At 39.1% G+C, this 15,831-nt stretch overlaps 1 protein-coding gene across 1 annotated transcript in view; it reads left to right on the forward strand.

The window, feature by feature from the left end:
- Positions 1-12,044, forward strand: part of TSPAN7 (tetraspanin 7) — a 38,160-nt gene extending 26,116 nt beyond the window's left edge. The window contains exons 7-9 of the mRNA XM_017854958.1: positions 4,343-4,426; positions 10,722-10,797; positions 11,067-12,044. Of these exons, the coding sequence (XP_017710447.1) occupies positions 4,343-4,426; positions 10,722-10,790 (153 nt within the window). The 3' untranslated portion in view covers positions 10,791-10,797; positions 11,067-12,044. The remainder of the gene's footprint in view (positions 1-4,342; positions 4,427-10,721; positions 10,798-11,066) is intronic.
- Positions 12,045-15,831: the final 3,787 nt, after the last annotated feature.

The following is a 15,831-nucleotide window of genomic DNA, read 5'->3' on the forward strand; positions in this document are numbered from 1 at the left end:
AACTGGTGTGTCATAGTTGGACTAAAATCACTGGCTGGTCAGTTATCTGATTAAAGAAAGCCTTTCATTTGAGGCTTAAACAAAAAAATCTAGACTGAAATTTAAATCTTCTAGTAACTTACCAAAACTTTTTTTTTTTTTTTTTTTTTTTTTTGCCACTCAAACTTCCTCTTCTTTTGTGAAAATTGAGGATCCAGAAGTCAGGAACACGGGGTCTAGTGTCAGGCTCAGGCTCCAGTAGAAGTTCTGACTAAGCCACTGTTGATTATGTGATCTCGGTCAAGTTACTTAACCTTTCTCAGTCTTGCTTTTCTCGTCTGTAAAATGGGAATAATAATAATACATGCTCCTTGTGCTTGATTTGAAGATTTAATGAGATAAAGTGTCAACAGCACAGTGCCTGGCACAGATTATGACACAGATGTGATACATGTTAACTGTAATGTAAATGATGATGGTGAAATTTGTCTTCTGTATCACATGGAGTCTTTTATTAATGATGCAACAGTTTCTTATAGGGAGGATCTTTTGTTAGTATGTAAAAACAAGTTTGGAGACGTATCTTATAGTACATCTATAATCCTTACAATTATTTCCAGAAAGAGAGATAGGGTCACCTTTTTTCATTTCATTGATAAACCTACACACTGACCTCACTTTCCACCTCCCCACTGTAATCCAACTTTATATTTTCCTGGCCACCTCAAATACTTAGAAGATCTGCTTAACTTCTCTCTTACTTACCTTATAGCCTCCAACCTGGCTCCCTCAGAGGAGAAAAGTGAATGAAAACTAAAATTTGTCTACCAAGTTTCCTTAGACATTTTTATTTAATGCCCACCTGAACTTATGAGACACATTACTTCTCCTGACTAAATCTCAGACACCTAATCTATACAAGGTGGGAGATGGGGATGGGGTAATAGTAGATGCTCATAAATGTTACCCGTCCTCCCAGTGACTCCTTCCCCTAGGAGGCTTAACTACTGCCACATTCTAGTTATATGGAATCCTATGATTTAGAATAAATGGATCATCCCTGTAGATCCTGTGGTGTCTTAGACCCTGTACTCTGATAGCACAGAAAGATGATTCTTGGCTCTTACCAGGAAGCTTGAGAAACCTGTCTTGTACGGATAACTGGGAGAGAACAGGAGGAAAGTATGTAGAGTTAAATAGGATATTTATTGTTTGGATTTGGGGACAGGTTTTATTTTGGTTTTGCTAGCAGGATGATGAAATGTCTGCAGGTTCAGTTGGCTAATAGCATTGGCTGAAATCCTACTTCATAGGAATTATTTGACAGTTTGTAAGGGCAAGAGGAACATAGTTATTCTGCTTGGCAGCTACAGAGATACCTCTTCCCATAACCTATCTGGAACTAGTGTTCTACTCCTAGTAGTTAAAGTCAGTCACTTGCAGATGTTTTCCATTGGTGATTGTTGATTTAGACATGCTGAGAGGGCGAGCAAATGAACTGTTCTGAGTGTTTCCTAGGATACTTAGCAGGTCTGTGTAGATTTATCTCACACCTGACAACCAGACTTTCGTATTAGGGAATTGAGAGAGGTTGTTGTGAGTAGATAAGATCATAGTTTAGGGGAAAATTTAAGGTTGAATGCAAACATGGCCTGTGGTTGTAGTATTAAATCAGCTCTTGCAGTATGCAGATCTGTGCTGAGACCTGGAAAATGAACTTTGGGGTTCATGCAGTAAATAACAGAAAATCCAGAGATGGCAAACTTTTATTTTGACATTGGTCTCTTATTGTTTAAAACAAAACAGAAAAAAAAACTAAGTCACTTTTCTCATTTTAATTAATCCTATTACTGATATGTTCATTAACTTGCTTTCTTATTTGGAATAAAAAATAATGAGAAAACATTTCTTATAGAAGAGTGCTTCTCACCTTTTAATGGGCATGTGAAGCGTCTGGAGATCTGGTTAAAATTCATTAAAAATATGTCAAAAGGAATAACCCATGGATCTGGCAGATTCTGATTCAGTAGGTCTGGGGTGGAGCCTCCAATTCTGCATTTCTAACAAGCTCCTAGGTGAATAAATACTGCTCATTCAACATCCATACATTGAGGAGCAAGGTTTAGAGAGAACTATTTTGGCACAGTTGTACTAATGCCAGGCAGTTATTTCCTTTTTCTGGTTTCTCCTACTGGTTAGAGTGGCCTTACAAAAAATAATGTGACCAAGTCTAAAATCTTCTAGAATGGAGTAGAAATCATACTTCAGAAAATATATTCATTTTAAGTGTAGAATTGAAGTGCGCAGAAAAAAAATCTATGCCAAACTATTTTGCAGAATAAGAAAATACTCATTTTGCTTCTCTCTGGGTTGTATTATCAGGCTTTTGTTTCCAAATTTTGAGTTTACACAACACTGGTGCTGATCTGTACCTCATTCCTTAGCCCCATTATCACTGCAGGGAGAAGATACAGTAATGATGGCCAGCCTGGCAAACTGCCGTCTTAGCTGCTACCTTTTGGGAAAGTGTTAGAATATCCACATCTCTTTTCATTTTGTCTTCTTTCTAACCCAAATTCTTCTCTCTTCTACTACCTTTTGAAAAATTGTGTGAGATTGGGCATGGTGGCTCATGCCTGTAATCCCAGCACTTTGGGAAGTCGAAATGGGTGGATCATCTGAGGTCAGGAGTTTGAGACCAACCTGGCCAACATGGTGAAACCCCATCTGTACTAAAATACAAAATTAGCCAGTCATAGTGGCACACACCTGTAATCCCAGCTACTCGGGAGGCTGAGGCAGGAGAATCGCTTGATCCCTGGAGGTGGAGGTTGCAGTGAGCTGAGATCAGGCCATTGTACTCCAGCCTGGGTGACAGAGCAAGACTCTGTCTCAAAAAAAAAAAAAAAAGAAAGAAAGAAAGAAAAGAAAAGAAGAAAAGAAAAAAAAAGGTGATATAGAGTTTCACTAGTAACAGTGAAATCAATAAGCTTCTACTATGGGGAATCAAATTTTAAAACTCCCCATGAGTGATAATGTATTTCCTTTCCCACTCCCACCCTGGCCTTCAAATTTGCATCAGATAACTAAGAAGTATAGTTTGTCGATTGCATTGAAAACACATGTCACACAAAGGGAACAACACATACTGGGGCCTATAGGAGGGTAGAGGGTGGGAGGAGGAAGAAGATCAGGAGAAACAACTAATGAGTACTAGGCTTAATACTTGGGTGACAAAGTAATCTGTACAACAAACCCCCACGACACAGGTTTACCTATATAATAAACTTGCACATGTACCCCTGAACTTAAATAACAAAAGAAAATATGTCTGAAAGCACTACTGGTAAGTTAATGCATCATTTTTTTTCCCTGCAAGCAGACTATAAATGTATATAGATATCACTTAATAGAAGACACAGCATTGGCAGAATTTTTTACAAGCTATGAGAAATGTTAAATTGTCAAATTTGAACTTAAAAAAGGGAAACATGCTTGGGGTTTTTTTGTTCTTCAAATGTTATTAAAACTTAGTGTGACATTTTGATAAACAAGAACCAGCTTTAATCTGTTTATCAAATTAATGTCTTTATTTTTCACAGACTTTATACATTTTAGTTGAAGCCCCTTTCCAGAAAACTGGAAAAAGACCATGTCTTCCTAGCTGAATAAGTCAGTTCAGAACTCTAGGTTGATTTGGCCAGTTTCAAATAAATATACTTACAAATTCTCTTTCTCTCTGGAAAAGATGACCCTAGAACACAGGGTTTCCCTATTTAAAAAATCCTAATGGTCTCATTAGGAAGAACCCTAAAACGCCATAAGGTTGGCAGATATTCAAACACTTCCCTCCAGCCAGATGATTCCGAATTGTTTATTCAAGATTTTGTCATTTGTTGTCAAAATGCTAGTAACCATGTTTATGATGCTGAGATTTCCTGTTCAATCTCAATGCGGAATGTCTTTTCAAGTCTACTGCTTTGTCTCTATAGTGTTTGCTTCATAGATCTTAGAGATTTCTTGCTAAATTGCATCCTACCACAGAAATATTTGTCGATGAAATTGTGTCTGGGATTGACTTTAAATGGGATGGGAGTTGGGGAGGTTCAAAAGAAGCAAGATTGACCAGATGTTAATTTGTGATGTTAGGGGAAGGGTCATGTGTCTCTGTATTTTTGTGTATGTTTGAAACCTTTTCTTATTTTTTTAAGTTTGAAAAGAATGCTAATAAATCCCTGGAGTGAGTTGCAATTGTATTTGCTGAATTAAGGTTGAAGTGTATGTTGGGAGTGTTTCGAGTACACATAGCCCAGCTTGGCCTGAGTAAAAACATGTCTCCAAGACAGTGTCTTTCTCTTTCCAGGGTTGTTATGATCTGGTAACTAGTTTCATGGAGACTAACATGGGAATCATCGCTGGAGTGGCGTTTGGAATCGCATTCTCCCAGGTAGCTTCATAATTGTGCAGAACCTGGTCTAACCTTTCCCCTGCCTCCCTCCCTGGCCTCCAGATTCTCTGCCTGCCTTCCTGTGCTTTGGGAAAAGCTGATAGATGGGGTCAAAGCTCCTTGCTCATTAGTCCTCAGGTGATCTGTTTATTGATTTTTCTTTTTCAACTCAAATGAAGTTTTGTCATCAAGGGAATATCAGTTACAGTTACACTAATGACTAGCTCCAGAAAAACAACTGGTTACTTCTGTAGGTCAAATGGAGGTTAACTGAATAACGTGCTGGCATAATTGGATCATAAACAACTCAAAACAGCAAATGGCTGATCTGGATTTGGGAGAAGCGTTTTTCCTGATTGACCTGACCCTTTTTTGCTCTCTCTTAGTTCCCGTGTATTACGGATGAGATCTCTCCCTTTAAAGAAAGCCTAAATTTAGCAAACTTCGACTTGTGATCATTATTTTAATCTCTAAGTTTGGCATTTGTAAGAGGTTTGAGTATTCTTACGTGGTTCTTAAGAGGAAATAAAATTTTATGTACTAAATTTTATAGCCCTTTATCTGTACCTACCCTCAAGAAAACAATGGGAGAAGTACTATGCCAATTAAGTAAACCACACACACTGGAGGATAGAATAAGATTAAGCTAAATCTAAAACGTAGCCCACCTCCACCAGGCAGGGCATGGTCCCATAGGCTTCTGATCTCCCAGACAAATGATACATCCTTGCTATAATGTGGCTTTGGGTAGAAGAATCAACATGTATAGTTAACAAGCAAGAGCAAACTTTGTTTATGTTTAACTCAGACTTTGTTCAGACCAACAGATCGTTTTTCAAACAAAGCCCAATTAATGTTGTCTGAGTAATGTCTCCACAGCTCTCATTTCTTTTTTTATTTTTTAATTTCTTTTTATTTAGGACCTGGTGTCTACAACAAACCACAACTCTAATTTCTATATAGGCTATCTCAGACTCTAATTACTTTTTCCCTACCCATCTGTATCTCTGGCCCTCCTGCTTAGCAATGCAGATATACTTTAATTTTATTCCAGTTTGTTCCTGAAACTTTCTAATTGAAATGTAGAATATACGGAAAGGTGCATAAATTATGTTTACAGCTTAATAAGTTACCACAAAATGAACATAGCTGTGTAACCCTCGCTTAGATTAAGGCATAGAATTTTAGCCTGATGGTTTGTTTTTTACAAGTAGACAGCCTTAGAGAAGTAGAAGAGCTTTTCTTCCTAAGCAGTTACAAAACCTGTGCAACATTTTATCTCACAAGAGCATGTGGGCTCAGCCAACACAAGTGTGTTCCTTGTTGCAATTTCAAAACTATCTTGTACCATGCTTCGTTGTTTTTTGTTTTGTTTTGTTTTGAAGCCCATGAAGTGAATTAAACCCTCAACACTCCAACACATAGACAAACCAGAGTGGGGTCACAAACAATGCAAATTAACTCAGTCTCCAGAGACATTTGAAAAGCAATTGCTACTCTGAAATTTATTCTAGTTGCTGTAATATTTCGATAATAATACTCAGCAACGTCACTCTAATGACTGAGGGACATTTTAGAGGATCCCCAAACCCTGGTGACTGATGCAAATGTGCAGGATGCACTTGACAGCCTTGAACATCCTGTTTACTTAACACATGTATGTGTAGCACCATATTGTTAACATCAAAAGAGCATTCTTGTGTTTGGCATTTGAGGAGGCCTGTCCCATTGGAGGAAAAAAAAATATTGCTGAAGTCTCCCCTACTAGCTATTCTAGAACCATAAAGGGACATTATGCTGATACTGTACATTAGGAGAAGAGAGCCTCAAATAATGTGGAATCTCATGAATGAAACACCTTATCATCCAAGAATATTCCCATGTGGCCATGAGCATGAGTGTATGTGTGGTATTAGGAGATTCCTGTTTTCATTAATGAGATGAATCAAATGGATCCTTCTCCAAGTAATGAATCTGATTAATACCTCTCTTCCACTCTTCTCTCACACATCCCAATGAAGAAATGTATGATTAGACAAATAATTATCTGGCCTGATTAATCTCTCTGTGCTACCTTAAAGAAATCTGTGATTTGTGAATTGTTGAATATGTACTGTGACCCTCTAGGGCAGTAAGAGAGGGGCTTTGACCTTAAGGAGTCCCAACTCTGAAACTCTCTGCAGTGAGTTTAGGTCTCATCAAGGTACCACATAGTTGTTGGGGTGATAAAACACAAAGCCCAGTGACATCATACCATGGTGCCAGTACTGCTCACCCATGTGGCCAGGCAGGTCCAGCAGAGCAGACACTTGAGACCTGCTCCCAAGTTCGGGCAGGGAGAGGAATGGCTGTGGCTGGCATTTGCCAGCCAGATGCACCAGGAACTGCAGCTATTTATGGTGCCATCAGCCTCAGGGCTCTTGAAAGCTGAAGTTGGCTTCCAGATGTCCGTAGATCCAGGGCATCCCTGGGACAATGGTGGCCACTTACCAGATGCCCATTCACAAAGAACCAGCCCTACTGATCCTGGTCAGTGACCTGGAACCAGACCTTTGGCTACATGTGTTCAGAAATTTTAGAGCCAATGTCATAGTAAAATTTAGCACATGTTGTCTGATATTGATGAACCAGTTGTGTTGGCCTATGCCTTAGCCTTCCTATAATAAAGAAGGGTCTACTAAGTAGAGGCCACAGAGAGGACAAAGTGGGTAGGAAAGAACAGAGCTCTCTCTCTCCCTCCCTCCCTCCCTCCCACTTTTGCTCTCCTGCCCTCGACCTTTTTCTTGCCCCTTTCTTTGCTTGCTCTTACGACCTCCATGCTATCATCTGTTGGAAGAAACTGGCCATGCACATCTATTGTCTCAAAGATTAAAGGTGGTATAAAGTATTAGGAAAACTAAGCTGGGTCTAGCCTTTTAATACACTGGGCAAGAACTTTGTTCCCTGTTAGCTAACTTAGCTAACTGAAAGCTCTCGAGTGCTGTTTTTGAACAGCAGCAGGGTTGTGTCAAGCATTAAACACTTCTCTCTACAAACTTCCATTGCCTTTGCCCTCTCAAGGTAAACCTCATTTGTCTGGACTTGATGGGCAGAGTCTGCTGCCCTATAAATTTAGAGCAGAAGGTTGAATCTGTTTAGTAGGGTACCTCTTCGTTGCATCTTTGGCAACTGCTCTTTCACTCGAGGGCTTGTGGGGAGAGTGAGAGATGGAGCATGCACGTACAGCACCCCTATCCTATCCCCACCCCCAAAATGCCCTGGAAGCCAAGAACCATGGGATGTCTCAGCATGGACATGTTTATTGTTCAATTTGTGACATTGTGTATATGTACATACGCATGTGTGTGTGTGGTGGCGTGTTCTCTGGTCTTCTGTGTTTAGTACTTCTGTGTCTAAGGTAAATAGACCCAGGGCTTTGCTAGACTCGGAACCTGTTAGGCTGGATTAATTCCCCATAACATGTAATATTGTAGTCCTGAGTAAAGACAGTAGAGCCATTTTCCAGAAGGGGAGGGTTGAGTGACTCGCTTGAAGTTGGGCAGCTACTATAGATCCAGTATTATAATTCTGACCTCTTCACCTGGCCTGCTGTATTAACTTTTAAGGCCAGAGATCACCCTTGTTCCTGCCTCTGGTAGCACCTAAAGGGAATTCATTTATTGCTTTTATAACAAAAAGACTTAAGTCTGTGAAATCCAAAAGGAAAAGGTACTCATAAGAAAACACAGACCCTATTACTACCCATCCATTTTCTGACCCTCATCCTCCCGTCTGGCCTCCTCCAGGGTCTAAATGCTGCTAAGATGTGCCAGTCATTCTTTTCTTTTGGGGGGCCCTTGAGAAGACTTGTTTACCTTTTCTATGTAGAGGGCAGGACAGAGCTGAGGCTATTCTTAGATAGGACGAGAGGGTACAACATTAAGCTCTGAGAATTACCTGTGTAGCTTGGGGCGTATTCTTTAACCTCTCATAACCCTCAATTTTCTTATCTGGAAAACTGAGATTGTAATATTGTACAGGTTGTGGTAAATATTCAATACAGGTTAGGTACAGTGACTCATGTCTGTAATCCCAGCACTTTGGGAGACAGAGGCAGGCAGATCACTTGAGCCCAGGAATTCAAGACCAGCCTGGTCAACATGGCAAAACCCCATCTCTACTAAAAATACAAAAATTAGCTGAATGTGGTGGTGCACAACTGTAATCCCAGCTACTCAGGAGGCTGAGGCAGGAGAATCACTTCAACCTGGGAGGTAGAGGTTGTAGTGAGCCGAGATTGCACCACTGCACTCCAGCCTGGATATTCAATACAGTCAGCCCTCCATATCTGCAGGTTCTGTATCCATGGATTCAACCAACTATGGATTGAAAATAACAATACAACAAAAAATAATGCAAATAAAAGCAATATAGTATAGCAACTATTTATACAGCATTTACATTGTATTAGGTATTATGAGTAATCTTGAGATGATTTAAAGTATAAAGGAGGATGTGCATAGCTTATATGCAAATATTGCACGATTTTGTATCAAGGACTTGAGCATCCTAGGATTTTGCTATCCTCAGGAGGTCCTGGAACAAATCTCCAACAGATACTAAGGGATGACTGTAATTTGTTCTACCTGAATGTGTTATGTACCTCTGACACTTATTTGATTTTTGACATTATCAAGTGTGTTCTGCTGTTTGTTGGTCCTGGAAAATGGAAGTTCTAATAAAAAGAGACAAACTATAAGGTTCAAGGTCATTACACTCATATTTTAGTTTCTCATTTGGCAGAATATTCTAAAGGTTATAGCCATGGTATCTTCAGCCACTTGGCAGTAAGTGCATGAGACTATGTATTTTATGGCACCAAATGATGTTGGCCAGAACCTTGGTAGGAGATAGGACGAGTCCAATACGATGATGATGCTTCCTTACCTGAAAGAGGTTATAGTTTGCATATTTCACAGCACAATTTTAATTTGAAAAAGGACGATAAGAAATGAGAACTGGAACCTGCACGGGTAGGTTAAGAGCCAGGAGAATGGAGTTAAGGTGTTTCCCTGACCAACAGTGGGACCTGAAGTGGCAGTAGGTGTTTCATCTATAAGATGAGGGTGACTAGGTAGACTGGATGAGCAGTTCCCTGCCCTTGAAGGCTTGTTAAAACACCAGTTGCTGGGCCCCAACCCCCAGCGTATCTGATTCAGCAGGTCTGGGGTGAGATCTGAGAATGTGCATTTCTAAAAAGGTCCCAGGCGATCGTGATGCTCTTGGTCCTGGGGTCGCACTTCTAGTGACACAGGTCTGATCCAGTAAAACATGCCCAGTTGTCTAAAGAGAAGGGACTACACTGACCAAGAGAAAGCAGCCTCTAGACTCAAGTGCACAATTGGGCTCCTCTCTAAAGGATACTGATCCTCCAGATTCATGAGTGGAAATTTTCTTTTCTGATGAACAGAACAAGATGTGCTTAAGGGTGTCTTGAGGGTATCACAATCATCTTTATTAGATTCACTTGTGCACAGTTTAGATCAAGGCACAAAGACAAGTGGAGGACTAGAATCTTCTGAGGAGGTAGAGGTACTACATCACTGGTTGTCCTGAGGCCCCTAGAAAAACTGGGAGGTGGGCCCTGGGTGTAGATGAGCCCACTTAGGCGTAAGATATCTACATAGTCAAGAGACAGAATATAAAGCCCCACTTTCCCCTAGCCCCTCCTACCTTTTCATAAGCTGTGGCTTTCTTACCTCACTGGTGAATGTGCCTCATCAAGAATAGGGTCTCTATTCTTGCCTCAAGGAAAGAACTATTATTTTGTCAGCTGGGTATGGTTGAGATATCATAGTGTGCTGAGAAATCTTCCAAATGCATGTGCTATAGATTTGAATTGAATTTTAGCCTTTTAGTTAATATATCACTAAATTCTGTGTTCCTTAATTTTTTTTATTACTCTCATAACATGAACAAATTTTAATACTCCTTAAGTGTCAAAAGTTGTTCTTAAATGGCCAGAGTGAGCTACAGCTGGAACATAATGGCCAGTTAGAGAACTTCCAGTTGGCTCTGCAGTTAGACTCCCAACAACTGAGATCCCATGGTTGAAATCAGGTTTTATCTTTTGCTCTAGTGCCCTTTCCCCATTTACATACAGAAACACTTGGTTGTTGACAAAATTATGTCTAGTGATACACATATATCAAAAATCACATTATCCCCCATAAATATATAAAAGTATTAATTAAAATTAAGAGGGTGTGGTTCGGTGACTTGAGATTCTCGTTTTCGTTTTTCTCCCTGGCAACAGTTAATTGGCATGCTGCTGGCCTGCTGTCTGTCCCGGTTCATCACGGCCAATCAGTATGAGATGGTGTAAGGAGAAGGTAGGTGACAGTGGGGAGTGTTTAATTTTGAGGGATCCCCTTTGGGACACATAATACCCTTCAAATGTGCAGGAGTACTCCCTGGCCATTGAGCTACCTGATCTTGGTGGCACTTGTCCATGTGCAGAAATCTCATTTCCGTGGTTCTGGGAAGGAAGTATAATTGGTTCTTTTGTGAAAAATGTGGAAATGCTTTTTTCAGCTTGTTATCTTTCTTTTCAAGTCCTTATTACTGGTCAATCACTCACATGTTCTAATTTCTCTCTTAGTCTTTCAAGAACGACGGAATAAGTGACCTGTTTTAAAAAGGAACTGCAGCAATCTTTGAAAGACTTCCAAAGAATGTTAGAGCACAGTACATAATACACCTGCCCTGCTCCCCCTATCCCTTACCCCCCACGTGCAACTGACACTCCCACCCAGTCTCTGCTCCACCTTTCAGCCCGTGTCACTTGTAGTGTCCATTTTGTGAAGCCTTGTTGTGCCACAGAGTGTAGCCAGGTCCCCCTGCAGCTAGTCCTAGTGAACCTCACCCCGAGGCCCTGCATGGGCCAGCCCCTCCATCTGTACTTGGTCCAACTGCAACTCATCATCGGTGACTGGTTATCACACCATCGCTGGCCCCTTTGGGCCCTGCATGTAGTGTGGGAGGCTCCTGTTAGCTCCTCACTGTGGTAAATGCCACACACCTTTAGGTAGATAAGCAGACGATAGTTATCTGTTCTTTTGACTTAATCTCATTTGGTTTGATTTTCCCTCTACTAAGGCTTTCCTACCTTCTTCAGGCTGCCTAAGACATGTAAAGAAACACATCGATAATTGTCCATGAGGAGAAAAAAAGCATGTGTCATGCATGAAGGAAACTGAGCTTTAGGTGGCCTCCTTGCTTGTTACATACCTGGGTATGTGTAGGCAGTTTAGTGCATCTTTGCCTCTCAGTTGAAACCTGTATAATCCTGTTACAAAGCTGTGTTGTTGCTTCTCATGAAGGCCATGATATTTTGTTTTTCCCCAATTAATTGCTATTGTGTTATTTTACTACTTCTCTCTGTATTTTTTTTCTTGCATTGACATTATAGACATTGAGGACCTCATCAGAACAATTTAAAATGAGTGTGAAGGGGAACAAGTCAAAATATTTTAAAAGATCTTCAAAAATAATACCTCTGTCTAGCATGCCAACAAGAATGCATTGATATTGTGAACATTTGTGATATATGTATTAATAAATAGAGCAATTACAAGCAGCTGTGTTCTGGTTCTGTTCTTTGGTTCTTATGAAAGTTTTTAAATACATTTCTATTCCATCTTGCTCTTCAGGACATTGCAGGCAAGTGGACCATCTCACACACTGACACACCTCTCCATGTGTCACCCCAGCAAAATAGCATCAGGCAGCAGAGAAGCTAAAGGGTTAGATTTTTAAAATGATTGTTATGGACACTTCAGAAACTTTAACCATTTATCATGAACAGAATACATTGTTGTCTGCAGAAATAGAGCCTTCATATCATTTCAGGCCTTTGAAATCCTCGGATCTGAAATCCGTGAAATAAATACAAAGATTTCAGCTGAGTTTTTAAAGTCTGGATTTCATTTTTTTAAAAAAGGAAATGAGTCTCTATTCTTTGCTTCATCGGTTCTAATGAGCATGAATTCTTCCCTTTCCTCTTTCCTGGGTTGGATTGAATAAACACAATCTAGAGAAGAGATTACATCCTACGATTCAGCCATCCCAATGCCCCAGTTTGTACTGAAGTATGGAATGCTTACACTTGATTTAAAGAGAATTTTATCAATAGGTGCAGTAGATTATTTGCAATCAGTTTATTCTTGATGAGTCATCCAAAAACCAAAAGCCTAGTAAAAGCATAAATTGATCTGTTACCAAAATGAGTGGATCTAAAAGACTCCCTCTTCTCTATAGCACAGACTGTAATTAGAATGGAGATGGCTTTCTAACTAGATGCATTTATTAGCCTGATCTCTGCATAGAGTAAACCCTACTACAACTTTGACAAAGGACACTGCTTAAACCTTCAGTTGTACCCTCTTCAAAAGGTCAGCATTTTTAGTGAATTAAGGAGAGCTCTTCTGTGGAAACGTATGTAGCTCAAAAATTTTTCACATCTCTGTTTCGTAATTTCTATTTCATTATATATTGAAATGAGGCTTTTCTGTAAAATCCTAAATAGAGCCCAACCCATGGTTTATCTTTTTGCAAACTGTGTGTTTATTGGTATACTTTGGTAAGTAAGAAATCTATATACTTTCTAAATTAAATTCAGATCTCAGAATAACATACTTTTAATGTGAAACATTTGGACCAAAGTTGATTTTCCTTTAAAACTATCAAGTGTTCATGTTTCAACTCTGAATGACTTGTGTGTAATGTNTAGATGCATTTATTAGCCTGATCTCTGCATAGAGTAAACCCTACTACAACTTTGACAAAGGACACTGCTTAAACCTTCAGTTGTACCCTCTTCAAAAGGTCAGCATTTTTAGTGAATTAAGGAGAGCTCTTCTGTGGAAACGTATGTAGCTCAAAAATTTTTCACATCTCTGTTTCGTAATTTCTATTTCATTATATATTGAAATGAGGCTTTTCTGTAAAATCCTAAATAGAGCCCAACCCATGGTTTATCTTTTTGCAAACTGTGTGTTTATTGGTATACTTTGGTAAGTAAGAAATCTATATACTTTCTAAATTAAATTCAGATCTCAGAATAACATACTTTTAATGTGAAACATTTGGACCAAAGTTGATTTTCCTTTAAAACTATCAAGTGTTCATGTTTCAACTCTGAATGACTTGTGTGTAATGTCCTTTCCTCTTTCAAAGGAAACTTAAAGGACACAAATTGAAATACTTTTTTTGTTTTCTTTTATTATCTTCCGCCCAATTTTTTTTTTTTTGAAATATAACATTTACTTATGGTAAAAAACACAAAATGTTAAGTGTGCAACTTGAACTTGCTCATATGTACAAACCAGTGTAAACAACTGCCCAAATTATATACAGAGTATTTCAGCACCCTTGAAGGTTCCCTGGTGTCCCTTTTCAGTCAGTAACCACAGCCCTCTCACATCCCCTCAACCCTGCTCAGGAGTACCACTAATCTGAATTATATTCCCATAGATTAGTTTTGTCTCTTCTTCAACTTCAAATAAATAGAATCACACAGTGTGGACTGTTTCGTGTAGCTTCTTTCACTCAACATTGTATCTGCAAGAGTTAGTTACATGATGCATGTAAACATAGTCTTGTCTTCATTGTTGTATAGGATTACATTACACAAATATAGCACAGTTTATCCATTCTTCTGGACATTTGAGTTGTTTTTTAGGTTTGGGCTACTATGATACAGCTGCAATGAGCATTATGGTATATGCTTTTTGGTGGACATAAATACACATGCAGGATTGCTTAGAAATAAGGTATGTTTAGCTTTAGAAAGTACTATATAACATTTTCCCAAAGTGGTTATACTAATTTATACTCCAATCAGCAATGTAAAAAAGGTCTAGTTGTTCCACATCCTCACCAACACTTGTTATTCTCAGTCTGTTTTATTTTAGCCATTCTGCAGATGTATAGTGTTATCTAGATTTAATTTGCCTCACACTTTCACTTTTCATTGACATTGACTTTTCATTGTATTCTGTTCATGATAAATGGTTAGTTTCCGAAGTGTCCATAACAATAATTTTAAAAATCTAACCCTTTAGCTTCTCTGCTGCCTGATGCTATTTTGGTGGGGTGAGAGCACACATGGAGATTTGATTTCCTCTTTTGTAAGACGTTCAAGTATTTTGTGTATTTTAAAATCAGTTGTCTTTATTGATTTGTAGGAATTCTTTCTCTATTCTGGACAGAAGTCCTTTCTTGGATGTAAGTATTGCAAATCTTTTCTCCCAGCCTGTGACTTGCCTTTTCAAGAAAAGTGAGTTCTGGATTAACAGTGCATCTGGTTAGAGGTAGAAGCATTGACACAAATAATTCAAAATATTAAAAGTCCTTTCTTCCTAGCAAGAGCAATGTTTGATTCCACGGTGCCTCCACTATTTATTAGTTGACTTTAGAAGGAGCTTTGCCTTTTATTTGTGTTGTGCTTATGCTAATGTAGTTAGTTTACATTTTCTACAAATATAAAGATTTGCAGCTGGGAAGAGGAAATAATTAAAACGTGTCATTTGAAAATGTCAGGAGCCAGGCCCAGTGTCTCATGCCTGTGATCCGAGCTACTCAGAAGGCTAAGGCAGGAGGAATGCTTGGGCCCAGGAGTTTGAGCCTGCAGTGAGCAATGATCGTGCCACTGTACTCCAGCCTGGGCAACAGAGCAAGATCCTGTCTCTAAAAAAATCAATAAATAAAATGAAATAAAATATTGGGGCATCCCCAGCAATCAGACTCAGGAAAAAAAATATTGGGGACAGGCTAAGGAATTTAGGTTTAAAGTAACAAAATACACAAAACAAAGGTTTTCTTGTTTGCACACATTTAATTGTCAATATTAAAAGCCTTTGAACAAAACTTAGGTAATAGATTTTTGAGATTATAAATCATAGCCCAGCCCAGAGATTGTTGAGGTTTAGCCTGAGCTTTTTCTTTTTTAAAACTCTCCAGTTGATTCAAATGTCCAGGCAGAGTGGGAACCTCTGTACTAGAATCTGGCTTCAGCTTACCTTTTTCACCTTGTGCTCCACGTCTATCCTATTTACTTGAGATTGTTTTATCCCATGCTTTCACTCTCATTCTCCCTGTTTGGCATGCCTTTTCCCAAGGCTTCCCATCTTCAAATACCATCTTATCTGTGATGTTCTTTTGATAACTGCAGTCCTAGCCTCCTGTGGCAACTGTCTTCTGTGCCCCACATTTTAAATCAAGTATTAATATTTTCCAGAATGTTGTCCATTTTTCCTGCTTTCAAGTTTATAAAGTTGTTATAGTAATGTCTCATTTTGAAATTTTAATGACACCTACTTTTGTTCCCTTTTCATTCCTAGCATTATTTCTTTCTTCCCTTTTTT

Source organism: Rhinopithecus bieti, unplaced genomic scaffold (genome assembly GCF_001698545.2).
Source record: "Rhinopithecus bieti isolate Rb0 unplaced genomic scaffold, ASM169854v2 scaffold_40017, whole genome shotgun sequence".
NCBI classification, from domain to species: domain Eukaryota; kingdom Metazoa; phylum Chordata; class Mammalia; order Primates; family Cercopithecidae; genus Rhinopithecus; species Rhinopithecus bieti.